The sequence below is a fragment of the Primulina huaijiensis genome, chromosome 8 (genome assembly GCF_012295235.1).
Source record: "Primulina huaijiensis isolate GDHJ02 chromosome 8, ASM1229523v2, whole genome shotgun sequence".
NCBI lineage: Eukaryota > Viridiplantae > Streptophyta > Magnoliopsida > Lamiales > Gesneriaceae > Primulina > Primulina huaijiensis.
In genome coordinates, this window is record NC_133313.1 from 11,619,065 (window position 1) to 11,643,803 (window position 24,739).

The 24,739-nt window shown below is 36.8% G+C and overlaps 3 protein-coding genes across 4 annotated transcripts; 2 read left to right on the forward strand and 1 right to left on the reverse strand.

Annotated features, from left to right (window-relative positions):
• Nucleotides 1-3,474: 3,474 nt before the first annotated feature.
• LOC140982064 (uncharacterized) lies at nt 3,475-4,197 on the forward strand. The gene is made up of 2 exons (XM_073448477.1): nt 3,475-3,733; nt 3,854-4,197. Exons 1-2 carry the CDS (start codon nt 3,475-3,477, stop codon nt 4,195-4,197), a joined length of 603 nt encoding a protein of 200 aa, XP_073304578.1.
• A 1,165-nt stretch (nt 4,198-5,362) lies between these two features.
• LOC140983630 (uncharacterized) lies at nt 5,363-8,453 on the reverse strand. 2 transcript variants are annotated; one of them, XM_073450751.1, is made up of 10 exons: nt 8,002-8,453; nt 7,751-7,922; nt 6,982-7,669; nt 6,800-6,898; nt 6,675-6,731; nt 6,525-6,599; nt 6,397-6,453; nt 6,163-6,329; nt 5,629-6,083; nt 5,363-5,528 (listed from the first exon to the last, which is right to left on the reverse strand). In XM_073450751.1, the coding sequence occupies exons 3-9, from the start codon at nt 7,334-7,336 to the stop codon at nt 5,988-5,990; spliced, it is 906 nt and encodes a 301-aa protein (XP_073306852.1). In that variant the 5' UTR covers nt 7,337-7,669; nt 7,751-7,922; nt 8,002-8,453; the 3' UTR covers nt 5,363-5,528; nt 5,629-5,987. The 2 variants fall into 2 exon arrangements, with proteins under 2 accessions (XP_073306852.1, XP_073306853.1); XM_073450752.1 differs by having other exon boundaries at nt 7,751-8,453.
• Nucleotides 8,454-9,419: 966 nt separating this feature from the next.
• Nucleotides 9,420-14,653, forward strand: LOC140983504 (uncharacterized). The gene is made up of 3 exons (XM_073450585.1): nt 9,420-9,580; nt 10,318-10,570; nt 12,937-14,653. The coding sequence occupies exons 2-3, from the start codon at nt 10,364-10,366 to the stop codon at nt 13,165-13,167; spliced, it is 438 nt and encodes a 145-aa protein (XP_073306686.1). The 5' UTR covers nt 9,420-9,580; nt 10,318-10,363; the 3' UTR covers nt 13,168-14,653.
• Nucleotides 14,654-24,739: the final 10,086 nt, after the last annotated feature.

The following is a 24,739-nucleotide window of genomic DNA, read 5'->3' on the forward strand; positions in this document are numbered from 1 at the left end:
CATATTATGATTTGAATGGTGCATCAAAAGAGTTTAGAGGTGTGCCTTTGCGTTTAAAACGATCGAATATGCGATCGTGGGCGTGGGTTGCGAAGGGAGACGAGCGGACGACGAAGACTCTTTGTTTTTCTCTCAAAAAATCTCGAAAATTTGAGAGTGTGTGTGGTGTAAATTTTCTGCTGCCAAGGGACTCAAGAACCCTAGCTTTGATATTTAATATTTTCAAAAATTACATGGTAAAAAGGTTGGGGTTTCGGGCTTTTTAGTTTAGGAATAATTGAGACCTTCAATCATAAATAAATTAGGTTCATTAATACTTATTTAATTATAAAATAAAAGTTTACAAAATTGGTTTTAAAAAAAAATTTGTGCTTTTAAAAGTCATTCATTTGCCCAAAATCGGCTTCCCGGATAAAATCGAGCTCTTCTCGTAAAATAATTTAGACTCCAACATTTTTAGAAATTTTTTATCATATTTAATCATATTATTAGGCTTCAAAAATATTTAGCGAAAAAATATTTTATCTTGGTCGTCTTCGTTCTCCTTTCGATAGCCTATTATCGAATATTCTAAAAAAATCCTTCAATTTCATGAAATCATGCACTTTGAACATTTAAACATGTAAAAAATATCATTTAAGCATTTAAAATCAATTAAATAAAATAAATATGAAATTTAAATCATTTGCATGCATGCAGTTTACGTGTAGTAATTTTTCGAACGTTGTAGTAAATTTTTATTTTTAGCAAAGATGAATTTATAATGAAATTTATGTTACTAATAAAATACTGTGGGAATAAACATAAACATGTGTATTCAACGAAGAAAAGATGGAAGTGGGGATCGAAGGGTCGGGTGAGTAAATGCACTCGGATTCACATTGTAATTTCATTTGAATTTCGTCCATATTTCACCAAAATGATAGATTTTAATTTTGACTAACTCTTTAATGGACTAGGGAGTGACTCGTTCGGTTTGCCCGCTATGGTATAGCGGAATGCTTATCGCAATGATCGGATTGATATTTTCATATTGGAACGGAGGATGGGTAGGACCTGTGCCCGTGCTAGGTTGAGGCTTCCTCTTCCAGATTATTCTTAAATGAGTGAACATATGTAAATAACGATATAATTTAATTTATTTGTATTTTCTTTTAACGAAAAGTTTATGATAATTGGATCACCTCAAATTTTCGGGACAATTAAAAAAATAGGATTAATACAGAAAAGATTTTAAAAAAAAGGACTCTGACTTTTTTTTAAAAAAAAGGAGTTGACTCGTAATTATTATATTAAACCTTAATTGAAATGTAAAACCTGTAAACTTAATAAATTAATTGTTATGTTGTCGTTTTTTCTCTTTCTTCTCAGTCTACGGATGTAAAAACCTCATCTACAACATCAACTGCTGCAGCATTACATTAAAGAGAAGTTGACAAGCTCATTCTTCAGATCTAGATCTACACCTATTGCCCGATTCTTCTGTATTTGAAGACCAAGTCGTCTCCTTTTGAAGAAAAAACGAGCACGGTAAGTTTTCTCCATTTCCATTGAACCCAATTCATTGTTTTCTTCGTCTAGCCATCTACGAAAATTAACGTCGCCGGAATAGCCATCCACGAAAATTAACCTCGTCGAAAATTAAGTCTGTAGTTGAAGAAGAAAATTTTTTCCTCAACTTGGTCGACCAATAAGAATTCATTCTTGGTCGACCAAGAATGAATTTTGGTCGACCAAGAAGACCATTCTTGGTCGACCAAGAAGAATTCTTGTTGGTCGAACAAACTCCATTCTTGGTCGACCAAGAAGGAATTCTTATTGGTTGACCAAGCGGGTGGACATAGTGTGGTCATTTTTTATAATTATAATTTAATAAATTTGCCCATTCTAATTATTATATGTTTTGTTGACTAATTATCATACGTTTTTGGTGAATTTTGTAGATATGCCGACAGTTATTGTTGTTCATTTCGATGGGAAATGGGAAAATGAAGAGCTGGTATATAAATGGAATGCAGGGCCAAATGCAAAGTTTGTTGCTATTCCAGTGGACGATGATATTTATGATTTTGAAAATTTAAAAAGTGAACTATATAGAGCTGGAAAATTAGAAGATAGTGCCATGTTGAGGATGAGTTATCTTCTAGATTTGCCGTGCAACATTCAACCAATTTACATAGAGAATGACCATGATTTGAAAGCATATTTTTATCTTGGTTGTCTGAGAAGTAGGCCAGTGCTTCAAGTTGAAATTGAACGTGCTGCTTCTGTTGATTTTTTTGATAATGTGAACGAAAACAATTGCAATTTTATCGAACAGAGACATTTTGATGATTATTTTCACTTGAATATTGTTTCTGTGGATTGTAATAACATCACTGACTTTTTCGACGAAGCACATAACGTGGATGCCATGCATGTAGATCGTAGTAACACAGACGAGTTATATGATGAAGCACGTAATGACGCAAACGATGTCGAGGCAAATCTTGTAGCAAGTGTTGACGCAAATTTGGTTGCGGATGTGAATATTGATAATGACACATTTTCATTCACTGATGGTTCAAACTTGTTTGTTGGTCAAGAATTTCCAAACCGAGAAGCAGTGAAAAAAGTGATAATTAGAATAAGTTTGGAAGCTTGCTTTGAATTTGAGACGGTTAAAAGTAGCAAAAAAGTGTATGCCGTAAAATGTGTAGTGTCTGATTGTAAGTGGAGAATCTGGACCTCAAAGATTAGGAATGATTCACATGCATTTTCTGTTCGGACCTATTGCAATACACACACATGTGGTTTGACTGGGAGACGAAAAAAATCCGTGGAGCGAGTTCTGCTGTTGTTCGTGATATGTTGGTGGATAATTTCCAAGGTCATCCAGTGCCAATTGTTCCAAAAGCGGTGATGGCGATGATGCGCAATAGTATGAATGCTGATATATCATACTACAAGGCTTGGAAAGGGAAAGAACTAGCAGACAATATGTTGAAAGGTGATCCTACGAAGAGTTTTGCTTTATTGACTTGTTATTTGCACATGGTTGAGCAGATGAATCGAGGAAGCATAACAGACATTTTTGTCGACGAGGAAAATCGATTCAAGTATATGTTTCTTGCCTTTGGTGCATGCGTCAGAGGATATCGAAGTATGCGGAAAGTTGTATCAATTGATGGTACGTGGTTGAAGGGCAAGTATAATGGTGTTTTACTGGTGGCATCGGCACAAGATGGAAATTATCACCAATATCCTTTGGCGTGGGGAATCGTAGATGTCGAGTGTACTTCTTCGTGGAGTTGATTTTTGACGAAGTTGTTAGAAGTAGTACCAGACGAGGATGAATTGGTGATAATTTCATACAGGCATCAAGGAATCATAAATGCGGTTTCTACTGTATATAGAAATGCGCATCATGGTCATTGTACGTGACATTTATCTCAAAACCCGAAAACTAGATGCAAAAAGAAGGATGCAACCGAAATGTTTTTGCACATTGCAAAAATTTATAAGCCATTCGAGTTTGATAATGCATACAATGAATTTAGGAATAGATATCCTGAGGCAGCGCATTTTTTGGACGAGAGAGATTCACTTGATAGATGGACTCGAGCATATTGTTCAAAGACCCGTTACAATATTATGACGACAAACGGGGTTGAGTCGATCAATGCTAGATTACTTGAAGAAAGAAAGCTGCCAATCATTGCACTTTTAGATTCTTTGCAGAAACTGGCCTCATGTTGGTTTGCCTGATATCGCCACGCATCAATTGCAAGTAACACTAATTTGACCCCTGCCATCGAGGGGATTCTTCGTAGCCGATTCACTGATGCCCATGGAATGCAAGTTTTTGAATTAGGTCGTCTGGAGTTTGATGTTAGGGACCGTGGACATTCGGCCATAGTAGACCTGGAATCAAAAAGATGCACATGTCGAGTATTTGATATTGATAGAATTCCATGTGCTCATGCCATTGCAGCCAGTTGGTTAGCGAAGATTGATATATATGATCTGTGTTCAGAGTACTATTCTACGATGTCATGGTGCATGGATTACTCAGAGACTGTTTACCCTGTTCCGGAAGAAAATGAATGGCCACGCAACATTAATTTTCCATTGGTCTTGCCTCCTTTGGTAAAGAAGAGAGTTGGTAGAAGAAAACAAAACAGAATTCCTTCCATCGACGAATTCAGCAAAAAATAGAATCATATGCTGCTGGATGGTCGACCATTCGCCTGAGGGTCGACCAAAGTTTTATTTTTGGTCGACCATTAGACCGATGGTCGACCATTGGATTGATGGTCGACCAATCTTTTATTTTTGGTCCACCATAAGCCCATTGGTCGACCATAAGCCCGATGGTCGACCATTACATTTATGGTCGACCATTAGCCTAATGGTCGACCAGGATGGTCGACCATTAGCCTGTTTATTATGTAAATTATTTCCCGATTCAAAAATCATTTTGAGATTGATTCAAATTTAAATTATAACATATGACATAATTTTGCACATCGTAACACCTGTAAATTATATCTTACAACGTAATTGTGATTTCACGATTCAAATTTTTTTAAATGTAACGTCATTTTGAGATTGATTTAAATTTAAATTATAACATATGACATAATTTTCATATCGTGACACCTGTAAATTATAACTTACAACATAATTGTGATTTCACGATTCAAATTTTTTGAAATGTAACTTAATTTTGCGATTGATTCAAATTTAAATTATAACATATGACATAATTTTGCACATCGTAACACCTGTAAATTATATCTTACAACGTAATTGTGATTTCACGATTAAAATTTTTTTAAATGTAACGTCATTTTGAGATTGATTTAAATTTAAATTATAACATATGACATAATTTTCATATCGTGACACCTGTAAATTATATCTTACAACGTAATTGTGATTTCACGATTCAAATTTTTTGAAATGTAACTTAATTTTGAGATTGATTCAAATTTAAATTATAACATATGACATAAACCCTAAACGCTAAACCCTAAACCCTATAACATATGACATAAACCCTAAACCCTAAACCTAAAGATTGTGGTCGACCAAAGCACAGACTTGGTCGACCAAAAAAAGAGGGATCGACCATAAAAAAAGAGTGGTCGACCATAAAAGAGAGTAGTCGACCATATTTGTATGGTCGACCAAAAAGCACAGTGTCATGTTTCATGGGGGTCGACCAAAAAACAAAGTGGTCGACCAAAAATAGTAGAATGGTCGACCACAAAACACAGTGGTCGACCAAAAAACTAGAGTGGTCAAACAAAAAATACTATGGAATTACATAACAAAACAAACAAATAACAAACAATGTGTGTCCAGTAATTGCATAAAATTGTCCTATACATCACAACAATGACCAATCATTAAGGAACATATTACAAGCTAAAAAATATCTAAACTCAGATACTATTTTTTCATCCAAAGTTAGTACTAATTGCGCACTCTTCGTAGACAAAGAGTATCCAGCAACAGCTAATACAAATGCTCCAGAGTCTTCGCTGAGAAAAAATAAAATAAAATAAAAAGTTATTATTTACTTTATAAAATCATAAAATATAATGAACTTTTTATATTTTAATTAGAAAGTTGACAACTTACTGTATAATCTTGGCACTGTATTCATCATGAAGCTTTATATTCCATGGCCTCTCGGGGTGTGGGTTGTTCCCGACAATGGATAGCAGACGAGCAGCGTTTATAAGTATAGGCTCTATTTCCTCATTCAGATCTTTGAAGTTGGGATCGTGCCTTCGCTGCAAGTCATATATAATGCACTTATTCACCCTTGTAACAAGTTTAAGAAAAAACCAGCGCCTATCTCTGTAGACAGGGATGAGAATTCTTCGTGCATTCTCCCACGAGATACAAGGCCATTTTGGATCACTGCTTTTCACTTTTCCCACCAAATCTGTGTTCACAACATTATCTTTATCTTCGGCCAATATTGACATCGAACTCTAGAAATCTATGTCCATCAACGACACATCTGGCGACATCACTTCAGGATGTCGGATCTGCATCACAAGCAATCCACGGAGAGCTTCGCCGAAGTGCTGAATACAACAAAACAAAAGTTTTTCAATGTTTTAAAATAAGTTCTCTAACAAATTTAAAAGCATTGTAAATGCTTACAGAGAAAGTGACACGCGAGTTTACGATCGCCATGGGCCCGTAGTACGACTTCTCATATTCAGCATAAAAACCTCGAATCATACTTGGCGAATGGTTGAGCATCGATGCCCTAACTCGCGCCAGCGAGGTGTTTACTTTAAGTGTCACGGTCTCCGCAAGTGGCCTCACTGCGTAAATTGATCAATTAAAACAACTTTAATGAAAATATGAATAGACAAGGTGTAGTGTAATAACCTCTCGACGTGGTCAACTCGCGACCTGACATACGCGCATCGGGAGTCACTTGAATATCTGAAAACGAAAAAGTATATTGTTTAATATACTATACATAAATATAAAATCCAAAAAGTGTCTTACCTTACCTTCCAAGGACTCCTCTGTAATGCCTGGAAGGATAGGCTCGAATATCTGTTGGGTAGCCAGATTATCATCCACACCTAACAGCGTACATTAAACAAATTAAAATAATAACTTCAATGCAAATATGAATAGACAAGGTGCAGTGTAATAACCTCTCGACGTGGTCGCCTCGCCAACTGGATTACGCGCATCCGGAGTCGCTTGAATATCTAAAAAAAAATTTTATTGTTAAATAAACTGTACATAAATATAAAATCAAAAAAGTGCATCAGCTTACCTTCTGAGGACTCCTCTGTAATGACTGGAAGGTTAGGCTCAAATATATGTTGTATTTGGCTACTACTGCCAATTTCCCTAGCCAGATTATCATCCACACCTAACAACGTAAATTAAACAAATTAAAATAATAATGAAAATTCTATCACAAAAAAATAATTATAATTAATATAATTAACTCACCAAAATCGGCCTCGGATGATTTCCTCTTCCGCCCTCTGCTATAGGCTATGCTATAATCTTTGTCCTGATGCACTAGAATGGTAGACCTCATCTCATCAAAACCAGCTCTGATCTGTTCAGTCAAACTCGATCTCAACTCATCGAGACCAAGATTGAAACTCGATTTCAAGTCATCTAAAGTCATATTTATATTCCGGATAGACGCCCTGGTCTCAATAAATTCTGCTGACATCTTAACATGCATAGACACAACGGAATCCTCCAAGGCAGTCAACCGCCTCTCGAAACGATGCTCCAACGGTGACGGGTGGCGGGAAGGATTGAGTCCAAAGTGGACTCTAGGACCCGTACGCATTGGAGAACTAGTGCTAGAGCTGGATCTATTGAGATCACCAGAACGGGTGCCAGAAACGTCCTCAGATGCATTTGCAGAAAGGGTGTGCTAGACTTATCTACTCATATCACCATAAAAGTTGCCGCAAAAAACAGGACTTGAATGTGCAGAAGGCGTGTGCTGGACTGAGGGAGACTCCAAAGGGTGCTCGCTACATATGACTGTTTCACCTTGCCTCCAGAGCTCGAGCACCCGAGTGATGACCGCATCAGGTACAGAATCAACAAAAATCCCGGTCGTGTAATAAGGTGAAACTAGCTCCTCAGGAGTAGGAGTCAAAAAACCAAGACAATCCTGCATATAATTAATAACACATCATATTAATAAAAAATTAATGTCCACAGTTATTATATCAAATCAATTCATATTACTTACATCTATAGGAGAATCACCAAAGGCTGCAGGCGATATCAGCGCCAGTTGGGGCACGGTTTGACGACCATGTGTTAGTCACCCACTGAAACATCCTGGGCAACATCAAACCTTCCGCATCTCTTCTCCTTGCTACCTTTTGTGCCACGCTCGGATAACATTCATAAGCAAGGATCTGTAACATTAATTTCAAACAATGTTACTAGTAGAAATAAAGATATCAAATCCACTTTAACATTCAAAAAATAATATACCTGCAGAGGTAGAACAAAACCGCCGACAAGGAAGCTGCCGTCAACTTCTTTCCGACCTTGTGCCTCGGTGAGATAATTATATCGCCCTAAAAGGTCCTTCTTCAAACATCGGACAGCATCCCGATAGGCTACTCTACCCCAGGGATAATGGTTGAACCTATCCAAATCATCTACAATCCTCAAAAATTTAGGGTCGATCTTCATCGTCTTTTTCCTCGTCGACTCACCAAATACGGCACAACAAAAGTATAGACTAGCCATCTTTATCTTCTCCACATCTATACCACTCTCATTATGCTCTTCGACATTAATCTTTCCCTCCAAATCACTCAAAGCAATCTCAGACTTACCGGGAAAGTGTGTGGTGCCAAATACATCTCTATCTGATAAATCTTCGGGCTCTATAGCGCAATCGAGACCCATTATTAAACAATATTCTAACAAAGAAAATCTAACCGGCCTTTTGCGCACCACCATTCACAAATCATCACTACTACTATCAACAATCTGATTACTCATTAAATCCCATATAATTTGACTGGAAATGTTAAAATCTCTATAATACCTAACCAAATTACCAAAAGCCAAAAACAAAAAAAAATGGGTTCTCTCGTCGTTGTTCAAATAGCGATGAATCTTCTCAGAAACCTCTTTGTATCTCGATTGAATTGTCAATTTGCATCGAAATACTGCATCTCTGCCAAGTTTCCTCGGCAAATAAACATGTGACACAAAAAAAAGTTAGTACAGTTACGGAAATATTAGTCGACCACAAATTGTCGACCATAGCCATCAAATGGTCGACCATAGGTTATGGTCGACCACAATGGATTATGGTCGACCATAATCTATTGTCGACCATAATGTATGGTCGACCTCACATGGTCGACCATGGAAGTGAAAAAGCCAATAGCTTATGGTCGACCACCTTGTTTTTTATGGTCGACCATTTGACCACATGGTCGACCATAAAAAACAAGGTGGTCCACCATAATCTATTGGCTTTATCACTTTCATGGTCGACCATACGTTATGGTAGACCTCTCATCGTCGACCATCAAAGTAAAAAAATAAACGCCCATTCACACGCACACAGCATACATAAATCACGAAAATGGAGAAAAACACAGAAGCAAAAAATCGAAATAAACGTGAATCTTACCACATTTTCGTTTGCCATTCCTTCGATTGAGTAAGCGTCGCCTTGAGGGGAAGGTTTTTTCGAGGGTTTTACTGGAACGGTCGGAGGTTTTTTAAATTTTTTTGGAAAAGATGATATGAATGTATAATCTGGGATAATTAGTTAAAAAAGGTGTGTTTAAAGAATTTAAACTTAAAACGTAGGGACATAAAAGTAATTTTAACCATGAATCGTTTTTTTCAAAAAAAACACAATAGAGTCCCTTTTTCCTAATTTTCCCCAAATTTTCTCTATAAATACTCCCATTTTCTCCGACTTCGGTTTTCCAAACTTTGCTCTACGCGAGTGAGAGAGAAAGCTGCGGTTTACGTAGGTGTGAGCGCGTGTGTTAGAGAGAGAGTGAGAGAAGCGCTGCAGTTTGATTTTCCGATTACCGGAGTAAGTGCTATTTTCGTTGATTTCTCCGGTTTTTCTTTCTCTGCTGTGGGATTTTGAGCTGATTTTGTTTTGGAGATGACTGTTGATGTGGTTTAGATGTGACTGGTGTGTTTACCTTTGTTTGAATTGAGATTTTCTGTATTTTATTTTTTTTCTTAATTTTTTTTTTACCATAGATCTGGCTTTTAGCATTTGATTTTCTTCTTCTTTTTCTGTGGATTATTAATGTTTCGTCTTGTTGGGGAAATGGCTTTATTTAATTGTTTGTTTATTTTTTTTCCGATTTGGATAAGGTCTTGAATTTATTTATCTATTTTACTTCATTACAAGTGAGGTAATTATACTGTTACATTTCTAGATTATTATTAGTACAAGTTTAGCACGTTTGACTTTTTTTGTCGTTGAACAAAAGTAGTTAACAACGGAACTTCTTTCCTTACTGATCACAGATTTTAGATCATATGCGTTATTTTTCTTCGCGATGAATAGAAAATATTGAAGAAAAGAAATTGAGTGCAGGAATTTATGTAGTTGATGGAAGAAAGAGGGAACAAAATTCGCTTGGCTTTAACGTGTCATTTTGTGGTTTTATGTTTTTTGTCTTCTACAGCTTATTTACTTAGTTGTTGTATCTTCAATTGTCTGAAAAAAGACTCGTGGAATTTAAGTTAGATGTTCCGGAGTATCTCTCGGTCTCTCCATCCAATTGGACACTTTGTCTTGTTTTGAGTGTGCAGAACGCTTTGGGGTTCGGAGGAACGAACATTTGCATTAACTAAAGGAATGGAGGTATTTGGCAAATCTATGGTTGATGTTCCTACAGATGTTATTTATTTGTCAAGTATTCTTGGCCAAGATGGGCCAAATCCTGTTCACAAGTGTGACTGGAAATGTGAAAGTGAATATGTTTGGGGGAACATGTACCGCTGCAGAATAACTGGGCTGACACATATTTGTGACAAAAACTGTAACCAAAGAATTTTGTATGATAACCATGTTAGAGTAGATGCCCTGCAAGTCAACGGTTTGCTAGGGAATTTATTGACTCAAGTGTAATAAATAATCTTTATTTTAATATAATTTAACTTTTCATAGTTTCAGTTTACTTTATCTGTATACTCATGCAATCAGCATAGATAAAGTCCTTGATTATACATTAATACAAATGAATCGTAATTCGATGTTGAAACTCATTTGTAAACACTGTATAATCTAAATTCGTTCCTAGTCGATTCAGCCGCCTAAAACATGGATAAATGTCGCTTGAGCTCGAGACTAGCATCTGTGATGTTGTGTACCGCGTCTCTTGGTAAGGGTATAGAGATGTCCAAACATGCAGATGAGTAGTCATATGAAGATTATATCGAACAACCCTCCCTCGGACTTTCCAAGTGGTTATCATTCATCGAGAGGATAAGTCCGTGGTTATGATTGTACACCATTAGTCCTTACGACCCGGGACAACACTGAGGCTCTATATGCTAGGACTGTGCTTTGACTCGTTTACCGGCTCTAGGAGAGTTATCAGGTGGCGAGGTTGGGTACAGTTGCGACACATATAGGAGCCAGTGCATTGTAGTCGGGGATTCACCGTTCACCTACGGGTGTGGATATCCTATGTGATCTGATGAAATAATAGTGCGTGGAATCTCTGGCCAGAGTATGAGATACACGTTGGAGAAAGAGTTCTCCAAATAGTACATGCGATGCCACTATTATATGTGTCACATAGTTATCGAATTGATATGCATCTCTCGATGAACCAATGGTTGCAGATTCGATCGGGATATATGAGATGAAGGGACCGTACTGTACGCTAATCATAATCGACTGGTTCTTGCAGGCACTATCAGTGATACCTAGGGGATCATAGGGCGATGCTACTAGACGCTCTTACCATGATACGATGGGTGCGGTGCAATCAGAAATGAGTTCTGACATTCTTGATCAAGGTGATGAAAAGAATGGGGCTAACTAGGGTAAGCCCGAATAAAGGAAATTGTCCTGAATCACAAAGAGTTGTGAACCCACGGCTAGCTGTATCCCTGATCCATTGAGGATCACACAAGTACTGGATTATTTTGTTCCCGTTGAGATAATAAATTCAAGGAGTTGAATTTATAGAAAATGTTGAGATAATAAATTCAATGAGTTGAATTTATAAGAAATAAGTTTGATATGATCAATCGATAAGCTTATAAATAAAGTTTATAAAAGCTTATAGAAATTTTGAGAGCATGCATCGATGATATTGGATCGTCGATCGGGATTTTGATGATAGACATTGGTGATCTTGAAATTAAATTGTGCATCATAATAACAAATAAGTTGAATTTGTCACATCGATGATATTGGATCGTCGATCGGGATTTTGATGAGATTAATGTAATGGGAGCATGGATCATGGGCTTGTAAGAGTATAAGCTCATCATGCAAATTTATTAAAGTTCAAATGGGCTTTAATAATTAATTATATTTTAATTGAGTTAAAATATATCCCATTAAGTTTTTGTAAAATATGATATTGATTTATGTAATTTGAAAATATTCATGATACCATAATTTTAGAAATTTGCACACAAAGCAAAATAAATAATGCATGATATTCTTGAAAAGATATATGCATTAAAAGAAATCGAGATTGGCTATAGTTGGCATGTATTTTAGAATCTTTTATTAACTTAATTAATTAGATTAATTAAGTAAAGAAAATATTAGAAAATATAATAATAAATTTTTTTTATCATTATAATGCATGCATTCGGTGGAATCAATAGAGATTTCAATAAGGCATTCATTCGGGCCATCTTGGGAAAAAGAATATATAGTTAACTTAATTAATTAGATTAATTAAGTTAATGATGGATACAAGAAATAATAAGAATATTTTATTCTTATAGCATAGCAAGGATTCGAAGCTTTTCTTGGAGTTTTACGAGAAAACTTTCGGCTCCTCCCAAGTTTCGGTGGCGGCTCTCAATTATTCTCTTTTCTTTTGCAAGAAGTTTTCGGCAATCCTAATTAATAGAATTGAGTCGATTTCTTCTTCGTGTTCTATCTCTACGCGAAAGTTCTTCTAAATTTCTAGTGCAATCTAGAAGAGGAACAAATATTCCAGTCGTAGACCGGATTAGGAGATCGAAGAATGTTCGTAGGGAATTACAGCATGAGCTACGTCCGCTGATACCGGAGTAGTTGGAGCCAAGTGATGATTTCACTAAAGGTAAAAGTTTTAAAATCCTATGTATATTTAATTATTAAAATCATACGAGTGCTGAAATATATCTTGAATGTCAAGATCTAAAAATTTTTAAACTTCCGTTGCGTTTTGGGCACGAGAAAACCGAGATCCAACAAACCATAGCTCCCTCTGCAGAGTGAGCAAGCAGATTTTTCCTTTGAGTCCAGTTGAGCAACAAGCTGTGAAAGGTGTTAGGAGGAAGCTCGATGCTGAGAGTGGTCCCACAGAGAGCTGCACTTTTAAGCGCAGAAGGGATGCACAGTGTCATCCCTCACCTTTTGAGAGATCATTTTCTGCTGTTAGTCTCATCTGCAGCCAGATTAGTGATGGCATGGATATGAGCTAGATGTCATAACTGATAGTTTGAATCAGTCGTCGTTGTTTTTACCCTTCAAGTTTAGTTTTACTAGAAAGTTATGGACCAAGAAACTCATTGAGTACTTCAGTGGCAGAGCTTGCTGTCTGTCCTCCTTTATGTTGGAAAACTTTTATGTTATTTCCACATTTGAGTTGTAGCTGCTTCCAATTTCATAAGACTCAGTATTCCTAGGAAATTAATTATCCTATATCTATATGGACTTATTTTGGCGTTTGAGATGCATTTATTGTGTATCACAGCTTGCAGTATGACAAGACTGGTTTCTATTAGTTTGCTTAGTATTTCTATTGATCTATTGTTCCTGCGCCACTAACTGCGGTTATTATTGCTCATCTTTCTTTCTTTCTCTTTCTTGTGCTGTGTTGTAAGTGTAGTAAGTCTTGTGTTCGAGGATCATTTCTTTTGTTTCTTCCTTTCACAGTTCATATATTTCCTTAACAAGATTCAGATGCATATTCTCATCTACTGTTTGTTTCGATTTAGTCTTGCGTTTTAACTTTAATATTTCGATTCATTGTGGATTATTGATATTCTTTACACAGGTTCATTTCTTCTCAGTTTAGGAGGAAGGCATTTGTAATTGTTTTTTAATTGGAAGGACATCTGATTCACCTTTTTTGGTTTTCCTTTGTATTGTTGGTCTAGGAGGAACCACAATCTCTTTCCTTTTTAGTTTTCTTTTTTCTTTTGTTATTTATACTTTTTCTGCAGTTGCTCTACTACACTTGTCTTCCTAAAGTTATGTTGTTTTTGCAGGGGCCAAAATATGTAACGCACAGGAGAGTTTCATATATAATTTATGTCTAAATTGCACAAATATGTAATTATATGCATAAATACTTTTATTTATTATATGTAACTTCAATGAATTGCAGTTTAGGAGCGTGTCGGGCTTTGCCAATCAATCTCTTACTCCAGGCAGAGTAGACTTTTCAGCTTTTAGGATCCATTCAAGGACTTTACTAACACATAGAGTTTCAGTTACTTTGAGGCCTAACTTCGTACGTTCCAACAACATGGCAGGTACATGTGTTCCCCATTATACATGGAAATGTTCATTTGTTCGAGCTATTCCATTCCTCTGTAACAAAACTTTCAAAAGGAATTTCTGCTCCGGGGACAGATTTGGTTGCTACCCTGTTACTACCTCTTTCTTTACAAATCCCCGTCCGCCCTCCAGACACTGACTTTTTGATGGATCTGGAAATTAAATGAAGATGTTGCTTCGATCACGTCTCAGGAAGCAAGTGTGATAACAACTTCGTAGCTCTAGAATAGTGTAGGATTACTTTTGATAGCTGATGCTGGTTACAATGATTACAGACTTAAACTAGTGATTTTAGCTGAGTATCCATGTTTCTCTCATGATGATGAGGAGATTGTTAGATTAGATGTCTAACGAGTCAACTTTTGGCTTGAATTTTATTGATTTTTTAATAATATTTTCTTATTTCATTCAATTATGATATTTATTTTATATATATATTTATGTATGCTGCATAAATAAATTATTTGCATATACAAAAAGTACCATGAGGTATGTCTATCAACGTAAGATTATGAAATTTATTAGGAAGTGTACCATATATTATAAATGGGTTCTGAGTCGAATCAGCCACATAAAATAATGATAAATGTCGTTTGAGTTTGAGATTAGCATATGTGATGTAAAACATCATGTTTTATAGGTAAGGACACGAAGATGTCCATGCATACAGATGAGTGATCATTTGATAATGCACTGAACAATTTTTCCTTGGACTGTCAAGTGGTTACCACTTGTCGAGTGGAATAGTCCGCGATTATGGATGGAATAGTCCGTGATTATGGTTTTATATCATTAGTCATTTGATCTGGGACAATAATTGAAACGCCTACTCATTTAAAAGTGCGGAAATATATATATATCTCACATTTTCGAAATAATACTTAATTGTTTTGCATTCATGTGCTCTACGGTAAAATATAACATAAAGAGAAATTTTCTTAAATATTTGACAGTAAAAATAGTGCAGTTTAAAATAACCAAATTCATCCAAAATTATACGTTAACATAAACAAAGTAAAATTCTAAAATCATCAACGTATAAAAATGTTCATATGCTCTCAAATATCATAAATCATAATGCGAAAAACATACGGTCCTCGGGTCGTGTCACTCAATTAGGTCTGTCTATTCAGAATTCGGCACCTCCAGTCCACTCAACATCAAGCTCACCTGCATCACACACGTCTAGTGAGTCTAAAGACTCAATACACCTATACCAGTAATAACAGGTACATATACATGACACACAAAAGTGAAAAATATCATACTCAACATATATTTCGTAAACTTAAAAGCATAAACATAAACGTATCGTATAAACTCAAACGTGTCAAAGCTTGTCTCATCATGTCGTCATATACGTATACATTTTCTTTTTTTAATTAATTGAATTCAGTTTATTAGTTGTGACTTTCGTATCAGCTCTATTCGATAGATCCATCTATAAACGTCGTACCTGACGGCAGGGAAATCAGCGACAGCATTACCCGTCCACTGAGCCTTTGCCTCAGCGCATAATATCTCATGTCATCGTATACATATACATCGTCAGTCACAATCAACTCTTATCCTTCAAGAACATCATTATATTCACCACTTAATAAAAATATGTATATACGTAACTTTTTCTTGAAACCAAACATGCACTATATATTTTTCGTAATTACATAAAAATCATAAATATGTTGTATAAACATTTAAAGCATGATAAATTTGTGCTCAGGGCGCTGGTAGGACAAAAATCTCACCTCAGGTGCAAAATGATCATTTTGCCTTTGGAAACCCAAATTGCCCGTTTTATCCCTGGGCCTCTAAAATTTTACCCGAAGCTTACCAAACTCCTTATAACATCCCAAAACATATTAAAAGTATTTATTAGACGTAAAATCAAGCCCGTTTCAAAACTTAATCGATTCGTTTTAAAACTTGGACCGGGGTCACGGTTTTAATCCGAATCGACCCGAAACTTAACCGAATTTTTCCCAGACTTTTACCATACCTAAAACACACACTAGCCCTTAATCCATTAAAACTAGATCTCTTAAGCCTTCGATCAGCCCCTAACATACTGTTGGAATCTCGCCCTTCCTAAATCGCACCCTCGTGCGCTCACCTTTCCAAAATCACTATGCTAGCCTACCCCCGACGGTACCAGTCACGAACCAGCCTTCCTTAGACCTAGACCAGACCCTACTGGACCTACTTGAGCCACGGTCACAGCCCAATGCAGCCTACACGACGGCCACGATCGCTAGAACCCAAAGTCCCTTCACCCGAGCTTCACTCCTCAACACGTGCGGCCGGCCCTTTGGATTGTTCCAGCGGTGGATGGGCCTCCCTGGGCCATGACTCAGACCCACCAGGGTCTGGTACAAGCCTCGGTTCAGCCTTTGCACCACCCATTCCACCCCATACCCGAACCACAGCCCCATCGAAGCATACCCACGCTCACACCTCACTGCCCTTGCACAAACTCGGCGTCCACTTGACCAAGCCCCAATTCCAGCTTATAAATGTCTTGATCCTTGGTACCTACAGCCCCTTACCTCATAAGCTAGCAGCCTCTTTGCACGATTTCATGAAACGAGAGTGGTTGATAAAAAAAAAAAAGAAAGAACTTGCAACCAAAACCGAGCGATCTCCATGTATGCTGCTGGATCGAGAGTTTCACACACAAATAAACACATAACAACATGTATACAGCATATGTGATGCAGAAATGAAAGTATGTGGCGTGCCTTGATGATAATATACTCGAAAACTAGAAGAACCGCGCGTAGGGAAGGCACCGGAGGAACTTTTCTTACAAGAAATGGCTATGGCCGAAACTTTCAGCTGCAATTCACGAGGAGAGGAGTTTCTGAATGTGAGGTGTCGGTTGATGAGTGATGGTTAGGGTTAAGTGGTGGTTAGGTTTATTTTAATCATATATTAGGTGGGTTAAAAGTGCACTAATGGGCCTCCATGAAAAATAAAAAAGTTTTGAGCCCATAAAAAAATAAAAATAAGCCCATCAAGCCAAAACACACTCCCAAAAATATTTTGTTTAGATAAGTTTTGAAAATATTACCCGAACTCTCAAAAAAATTTTCGTTTCGATAAAATTTGCGTACCGATTAAAAATACGTTACGACGGGTAAAAATAGCCAACCAATCCCAATTCTTGAAAAATACATTTAAAATGAAACACCCCACTCCAATGGCATTTAAAGTTAAATGAGTAAATAGCATACGCGGAAGCATTTCATTGAAAAGGGAAGAAACTAAATACCATCACCATAATTAACAAAAACTAACACAAAGTTTCATGGTTCCAATTATAAAATACATGCCCCTTAAAATTTCATGTTCACTATACCAAAAATAAGAGTGACATGACCAAAAATTTTCCACTTTCATTAGCCATATGACTTCTTCCGCCTCGGACAATCCATTTCATTTCTTTTTATCACTTGCATCATATGACAATAAATGGAATGAGATAAAACTCAGTAAGTAGAAAACTATACATAACAAGTACATATACAAGGGCTTGGATTGAAACATGACTATAGCAATGATAATGAAAATTGAACAATACCATCTTCAATGAAACATAAATATCAAAGCAATATAGATGGTATTTCATGTCATGAATTAAAGGAAAGAAATTGATAGTTCTGTGAACTTTGACCTGTGATCTGTGAGTAGTATCTCTATGATATAAATATCATAACTGTGAGGGATACCCATAATCATGAAACTGGCCAATGACATGCATGAATTTACTATCAATCCTTGGCTTTAATCATAGGGATTTCCATTGAGGCAATAAAACAAACACTTGCTAGGCACAATAGTTTATTAGCTCTTTGATCAATGAATTCAATGATAATCCTTGAAAAATGAATATATAGCAATATATATACCAAGCATATGCCAATGGAAGGAGCTAATAATCAATAAACATGGCTTATATACATATATTTGTCATGTGAGCAAAAGAGGAAGTTTCTACTTACAACCCACAATCACTTGGTTGCTACGATATCTTGAAGAAATCCCTACAACATTATGTTAGAGTAGGTGCATGTCGAGCCAAGTGTTGGCCGAGTGTTCACAATGAAACTCTATGTATAAACGATCTTTATTTTAATAATATTTGAATTTATTGTTTTGGCACTTCTTTATCTGTATATCCGTGCTAGTTGCATAGATAAAGCCCTTGAATATACAAATAGTAGAAAGAATATGAGATGCTCATATGATGAGTATCATGAAACTCATATTTGTAATACTGTATATTCTAAATGGTTCCTAGTCGATTCAGCCGCCACTAAGGAGGATATAGGCCGCTCGAGTTCGAGACTAGTATCTGCGATGTGAGTACCATGTTTCATTGGTAGGGGACATTGTGATGTCCGAACATGCAGATAGGTGCTCCTGGTAGAGTGCACTAAACAACCCTCCATAAAGGACTTTCCAAGTGGTTCTCACTTATCGAGTGGAACAGTCCTAGTTTATGGTTGTTGTTGCAAGTTTTCTTAATTGCTTGCAAGTGCACAACGTCAAGTTATAATAAAATGTATTTTTGAGTACAAGTGTCGATCCCACGAGGAGTATATATATAAATGTATATTAATGCTTGTAATTAAAATAGTCTCAATTTTATTTAGAAAAATCGATTAAATGATTTGTTTGCGAGAATAACTAAATTGACAAAGGATTTAAATAAAATATCACAACAAACTTGTGCTAATAACAATAAAATAAAAGATCTAGAGGTCCGATTTCACGCAACTATCCACCATGTGTTATTTTGTGTAGCTATATTATAAATGTCATTCTTATTCATTAGCCAAGAATTCTAAATTCTCTACTTCATCTTCCGATTGCTAAGTAGATACTAATTATCTAACAAAAGATTGTAACGTCCCCGTCAACAATCTATAATTAAATAACACAATAAGCACTAATTTCTCTTAATGGCTTCAATAGCAATATATGCCCTCCCGAACTCTATAAATACCATCGATGTATTTTTCTCTTTCTTGTTTATAAAATCCCTTTTCCAAGTGATAACTTATAAACATAAGAATCATTCACGATATGGCCAGTAAAATGAAAGCGTTAAGTTTGGAAAAATACAAATGAACAATAACGAAAACTTATATAGCATAATTCATAAATCCCAACACATGGTTTCTAGTTTTGTTCCATCTTTCCTCTAGACACAAGAATTAGTTCATAATAATAATACAAACAACACAACAACACATGAATCTTAAACAAGACATATCAAATAAAAATAAAGAAAGAAGAACTTAGAACAAGAGTGTGGAGTGCAGGTTATTTCTCTCCAAAGTGTGCAAGAAATCTCCTAAGAATGATGAATTTGAGCTTTGAACTTCTTTTTAGCCTCCTCTCCTCTCCTTTGCTCCCTTCCTACCCTAGATAGTAAATAATAGAAGCCTTTTATAGTCCTAGGCAGGTCTTTGCACGCAAAACACAAAAGTCCTCAACTCCCATGCGCAGCACACCAAAATTCAGCATTTTCCGGACTTTGTCTGTCAACGACCGCGGGTGCGCTATAACACAGACCGCGGGTGCGGTCTTGTTTCGGGGAAACTTTAATCTCCAAGCTACGAAGACCGCGGGTGCGGTGCAACATGTACCGCGGGTGCGGTACTGCTTCGGCAGAAATTTCTAAAATTGCTTTTCATGGACCGCGGGTGCGGTGTCATTTATAGCGCGGGTGCGGTTTATTCTCGGAAATTTTCATCTTTTGCACTTTCCAATTCAACACTTTTACTACTCCAATTTCTCATTCTAAGTTTCCAAACTACAACAACAAAAACAACAACAAATCACATAAAACCTGCTCAAGAATCACAAAAATCTAAGTTAAAAACAAGTAATAAAAGTACAATAAATTGCACTTATCAAACTCCCCCAAACTTAATATTTTGCTAGTCCCGAGCAAAACAAAACAACACAAACAAACAAATAAGTCATGAAATATTTTAAATAACTTGGCCTCAAGATAAATTAACCAACTCTTCATGCATTCACAAATCAAAACAATCCAACCAAATTTTCATCCGGATAAAATCATGCAATTGGTTAATTTTTTTTTACTTCTAATCTCTTCAACTCATGTTTCAAAACATTATCAATTTATTTCAATTTTTACAAACACAAATCAAGAGGTCTTTTCCGGTAAAGATTTGGTTCAAAGCATATTCATTCAAGAAAGGAATACCCAATAAATATTTGATTCAATGAGGTGTGTGTTAAAATTGATCAAGATTCATACTCAATGGAAGTGTTTATCGATTGTCCATAGGCCAGATCCTCCCAATCACTCTCCACTAGTATATTGGACAACTATGACTTGGTCAATAGGATTTGCAATGCTTGTAATGTTAGGCCTTGGCTCACGGCTACAAATGAAGATTATGAATTCAAATAAGGGAGTAAGTTGAATTTTATTTCTTTTGCAAACTCCACGTTTTCTTTTATCTCCATTTTTTTTTTCATTTCATCTCTTTTTCTCCCTTTTTTCTCCAACTCTTCAATGAAAACTCCTTCATTTTTTTTTCTTTTGTAGGAGAATTTCAATTTCTTTAATCCTTTGAATTCTTACTCCCTTGAGAAGGTAAGAAATTAGTGTTTAAGATATTCAACAGGGTGGTAAATGTGGGATATTTGAAAGAACATCGAATGGGGGTCTTTTACACATTTTTACGTGTGCCATTCGAATTCATATAAGCTTCAAAGAGGTGACAAATGATAAATCATTTTTATTTGGTGGCTTGAAAGGCTCAATCGATAAAAAAAAATCACCTAAATCATTCCTAAATCATAGATTGTCCGTATTTCGTCTCGAGTGTTGTTTGGATAGCTCTAGACAAAATCTCAATTCACCAACACAAAGTAGAATCTAATCATCGTGAAAAAATGGTGTCTCAATGCATCAACCAAATACATATATATTCAAAAGAAAAGTGCTTGGCTTCCAAGAAATTCAAGAACACAATTCTTTTCTCATATAGGCTCAACAGGGCTTCAAATGGATATTTATGAACAATATAAATAGGCCCAAGTAAAGTCAAAGATTGCCTCAATCATCTATGTGTTTGAAAAAATTTATTTCAATGTCAAATGAAAATCACAGAGTTGTATAGAAATTATAAGTCTCAAAATTATAAAATCTCATGATTGTTCTCTTAATTTTTCAAATTGATCGATTAACATGAACGTAATGCATGACTTTTCCTCTTAATGCAAAATTTTTCTTTTCTCATCATTGGCCATTAAAATATTTCATGACTAAAAACACTAAAAACACACAAGCAAACAACTCAAAAGAAAATAAAACACACAAAATAAAACTAAAGAGAACACAACACACAAAATAAAACTAAATTAAACACACAAAATAAAATAAATAAACAATATCTCCCCCAAACTAAAACATGTGCATCGTCCTCGATGTGAATAAGCATGAAAGTTAGAGGAATACACATACCTATGGCAACGACAGTCAGTAGTCATTGCCATCGTCATCATCTTCATCATCTTGTGATGGCTGTTGTTGGAACTCCGGCGGGTGGTATATGGGTGGCCACTGAGGAGGAGGTGGAAATGGATTACCAGAGGTTGAGGCTGCTGGAAATTGCTGAGCCAAGACAGACGTAAAATCCATCATATAATCCATAAATGTATCGGTCCTAAACCGAAACGCATCCATGTCTTGACGTTGATTTCGCATTTCCTCTTCCAAATGGGTCAACCTATCTCTCATATTTCCTGGTTGCGGTTGTGGTTGTGGCTGTGGTTCTTGAGCTTGAACATGGGCACGTCTTTGTGCAGCTCTTCTGTTAAATTCCCTTTCAGCTCGACGTGCCGCCGCTTGATCACCTCTCACTGCCCTATGTGGTTGAATTACCACAATGACATTTTTCGGCTTCAACATTTCTTCATTCACAGCCCAAGTCACTCTCGCATTTTGGCATAATGCTGTGATCAAAGAAGGGTGGAGGAGTCCACTAGGAGAGTTACCATTTGCATATTCAAGCATCGAATTCTGGAGCAATTGCCCTAAATCAATTGCCCTTCCCGTCATAATGCAAAAAGTAAGGATAGCTCTCTCCTTGATGACAGTGGTGGTGTGTTCGGTAGGCTTGATCCTAGCAGAAATAAATGAATACCAATCTTTGGCAACAGTTTTCAGATCAGACTTGGCTAGGCTGACATGCACCTCATCCCTCATTCTCCACTCAGCTCCTTCTATGCAAATTGTTTGAAGAATATGATTATAATCAACATGCTCAGCCCGGTATTCTTCATACTCATCATGCATAATATGAGGGATGCCATATAAGTATTTATTGTATGTGCATCAAAGGATACCATTTTTCCTCGCACCAACACCTTCAATTGTTCATGCCTAACCTTGAGGTTAGCATAGAATTCTCTCACCAATGAAATGACAGCATCTTGTGGCTGCCTGCCAAACTCCTCCCAATGCCGAGCAGTAAGCATTAAACCGATTTCGGACCGGGGAAAACTCAAATCAAATCCCCTCTCTTTTATAATGCTTTTATTCAAAATTCTCCCATAATTTTCCCCAGCTATTTTCGAGCCCCTTTGAAACCCTAGGTTTGGTGTTGATTTTTGTTGAAAGGAAAGGGATATTTGATGGAATGAGTGAAGCTATTTGGTTGTGTAGTGGAGAATTTGTGCTTGGAAGAACAAATCTTGAGTGTGGAGTGTGTTTTGAGAAGATGACATTCGAAATGGAGGAGAGAAATTGAAGAAGGGTTCTTCGGTTATGTCTAAATTCTGCCCCAATCTGATTTTTAAAACGTCAACCGCGGGTGCGGTGTGCAAGGACCGCGGGTGCGGTGTGCTCTCGGCAATTCAGTGACCTTTGATTTTCATCGACCGCGGGTGCGGTTCTTTTTGTAGCGCGGGTGCGCTGAGGCTACTGGAATTCAACTAGTCTTCGACATTCAGTGACCGCGGGTGCGGTGAGCAAGGACCGCGGGTGCGCAGTGCTCTCGGCAAAAAATTTTATTTTGTAATTCCAAGAAACCGCGGGTGCGCTGCAACATGGACCACGGGTGCGGTACTGCTTCGGCAGAAAATTTTTTCTCTCCAATTTTTTTTTTGGTCCTGAAAAGAAAACCATTTTAATTCATAAAATTTTGGGAAGATACAAGAACATACTATTAAAATACACAATCAAAAACAATAAAACAAGAATAAAAAAAGAAGACCGAAAACGAAATATAACAGAGAAACACAAATTTGGGTTGCCTCCCAATAAGCGCTTGGTTTAACGTCTTCAGCCAGACTGTCACTAGTCTGATCAGTTTGGTTCGCTCAGCTTGACATTGTCGATATTCCTCAATTCAGTCCCATAGTATGGCTTGACTCGCTGTCCGTTCACCTTGAAGGTCCTCCCATCATTGCATTTTAGCTCAATTGCCCCATAAGGAGACACCGTTTCCAGAACAAATGGCACTGACCAACGCGACTTTAGCTTACCAGGAAACAACTTCAGACGGGAATTGAACAATAGTACTTGTTGTCCTGGTTTTAGCTCCCTTTGTACAATGAGTTTATCGTGACACTTCTTGGTCTGTTCTTTGTAAATCTTGGCATTTTCATATGCATCATTGCGGAACTCATCCATTTCATTTAACTGTAGTTTTCTGCCTTCGCCAGATGCTTTCGAGTCAAAGTTCAACTTCTTAACTGCCCAGAAAGCTCGATGCTCCAATTCTAGTGGCAAGTGACAGGCTTTACCAAAAACCAACCTATAGGGAGACATTCCAATAGGCGTCTTGAATGCGGTCCGATAAGCCCACAGTGCATCATCCATTTTCATTGCCCAATCCTTCCGGTTTGTATTGACAGTCTTTTCCAGTATTTGCTTAATTTCACGGTTGGATACTTCAGCTTGTCCATTCGACTGAGGATGATATGCTAGTGCCACTTTGTGCTTCACCCTGTATTTCGCCAAAGGTGAGGTGAACATTTTATTGCAAAAATGCGTACCTTCGTCACTTATGATGGCCCTCGGTGTTCCAAATCTTGTGAAGATGTTCTTGTGCACAAACTTAACTACAACACGAGCATCATTAGTACTGGTGGCGATTGCTTCCACTCATTTCGAAACATAATCTACAGCTAATAATATATAAGATTGACCGAAAGAAGGGGGAAAGGGTCCCATGAAATCTATGCCCCAGACATCAAAAAGTTCCACTTCCAAAATATTTGTCAGTGGCAATTCGTGACGCCTAGAGATGTTTCCTAACATTTGGCACCTATCACATGATTTCACTAAGGTATAGCTATCATTAAACAAAGTCGGCCAGAAAAAACCTGATTGCAATACCTTAGCTGCAGTTCGTGTAGCTCCAAAATGTCCACCGTATGCGGATGAATGACATAGCTCAAGAATTTGGTGTGCTTCGACACCGTCAACACATCTCCTAA

Bases quoted from the DNA above. Each gene is read 5' to 3' on its own strand.
- LOC140983630 (XM_073450751.1), bottom strand. From the start codon at position 7,336: ATGCGTACGGGTCCTAGAGTCCACTTTGGACTCAATCCTTCCCGCCAC. The intron at 6,600-6,674 runs GTTATTACACTG...GTACGCTGTTAG, and splicing joins CGAGGCGACCACGTCGAGAG to GTGTGGATGATAATCTGGCT. The intron at 6,084-6,162 runs GTAAGCATTTAC...TGTTGTATTCAG, and splicing joins ACTCGCGTGTCACTTTCTCT to CACTTCGGCGAAGCTCTCCG.
- LOC140983504 (XM_073450585.1), top strand. From the start codon at position 10,364: ATGGAGGTATTTGGCAAATCTATGGTTGATGTTCCTACAGATGTTATT. The intron at 10,571-12,936 runs AACCATGTTAGA...CGAGATCCAACA, and splicing joins ACCAAAGAATTTTGTATGAT to AACCATAGCTCCCTCTGCAG.
- LOC140982064 (XM_073448477.1), top strand. From the start codon at position 3,475: ATGTTTTTGCACATTGCAAAAATTTATAAGCCATTCGAGTTTGATAAT. The intron at 3,734-3,853 runs GTTGGTTTGCCT...TTTTTGAATTAG, and splicing joins TTTGCAGAAACTGGCCTCAT to GTCGTCTGGAGTTTGATGTT.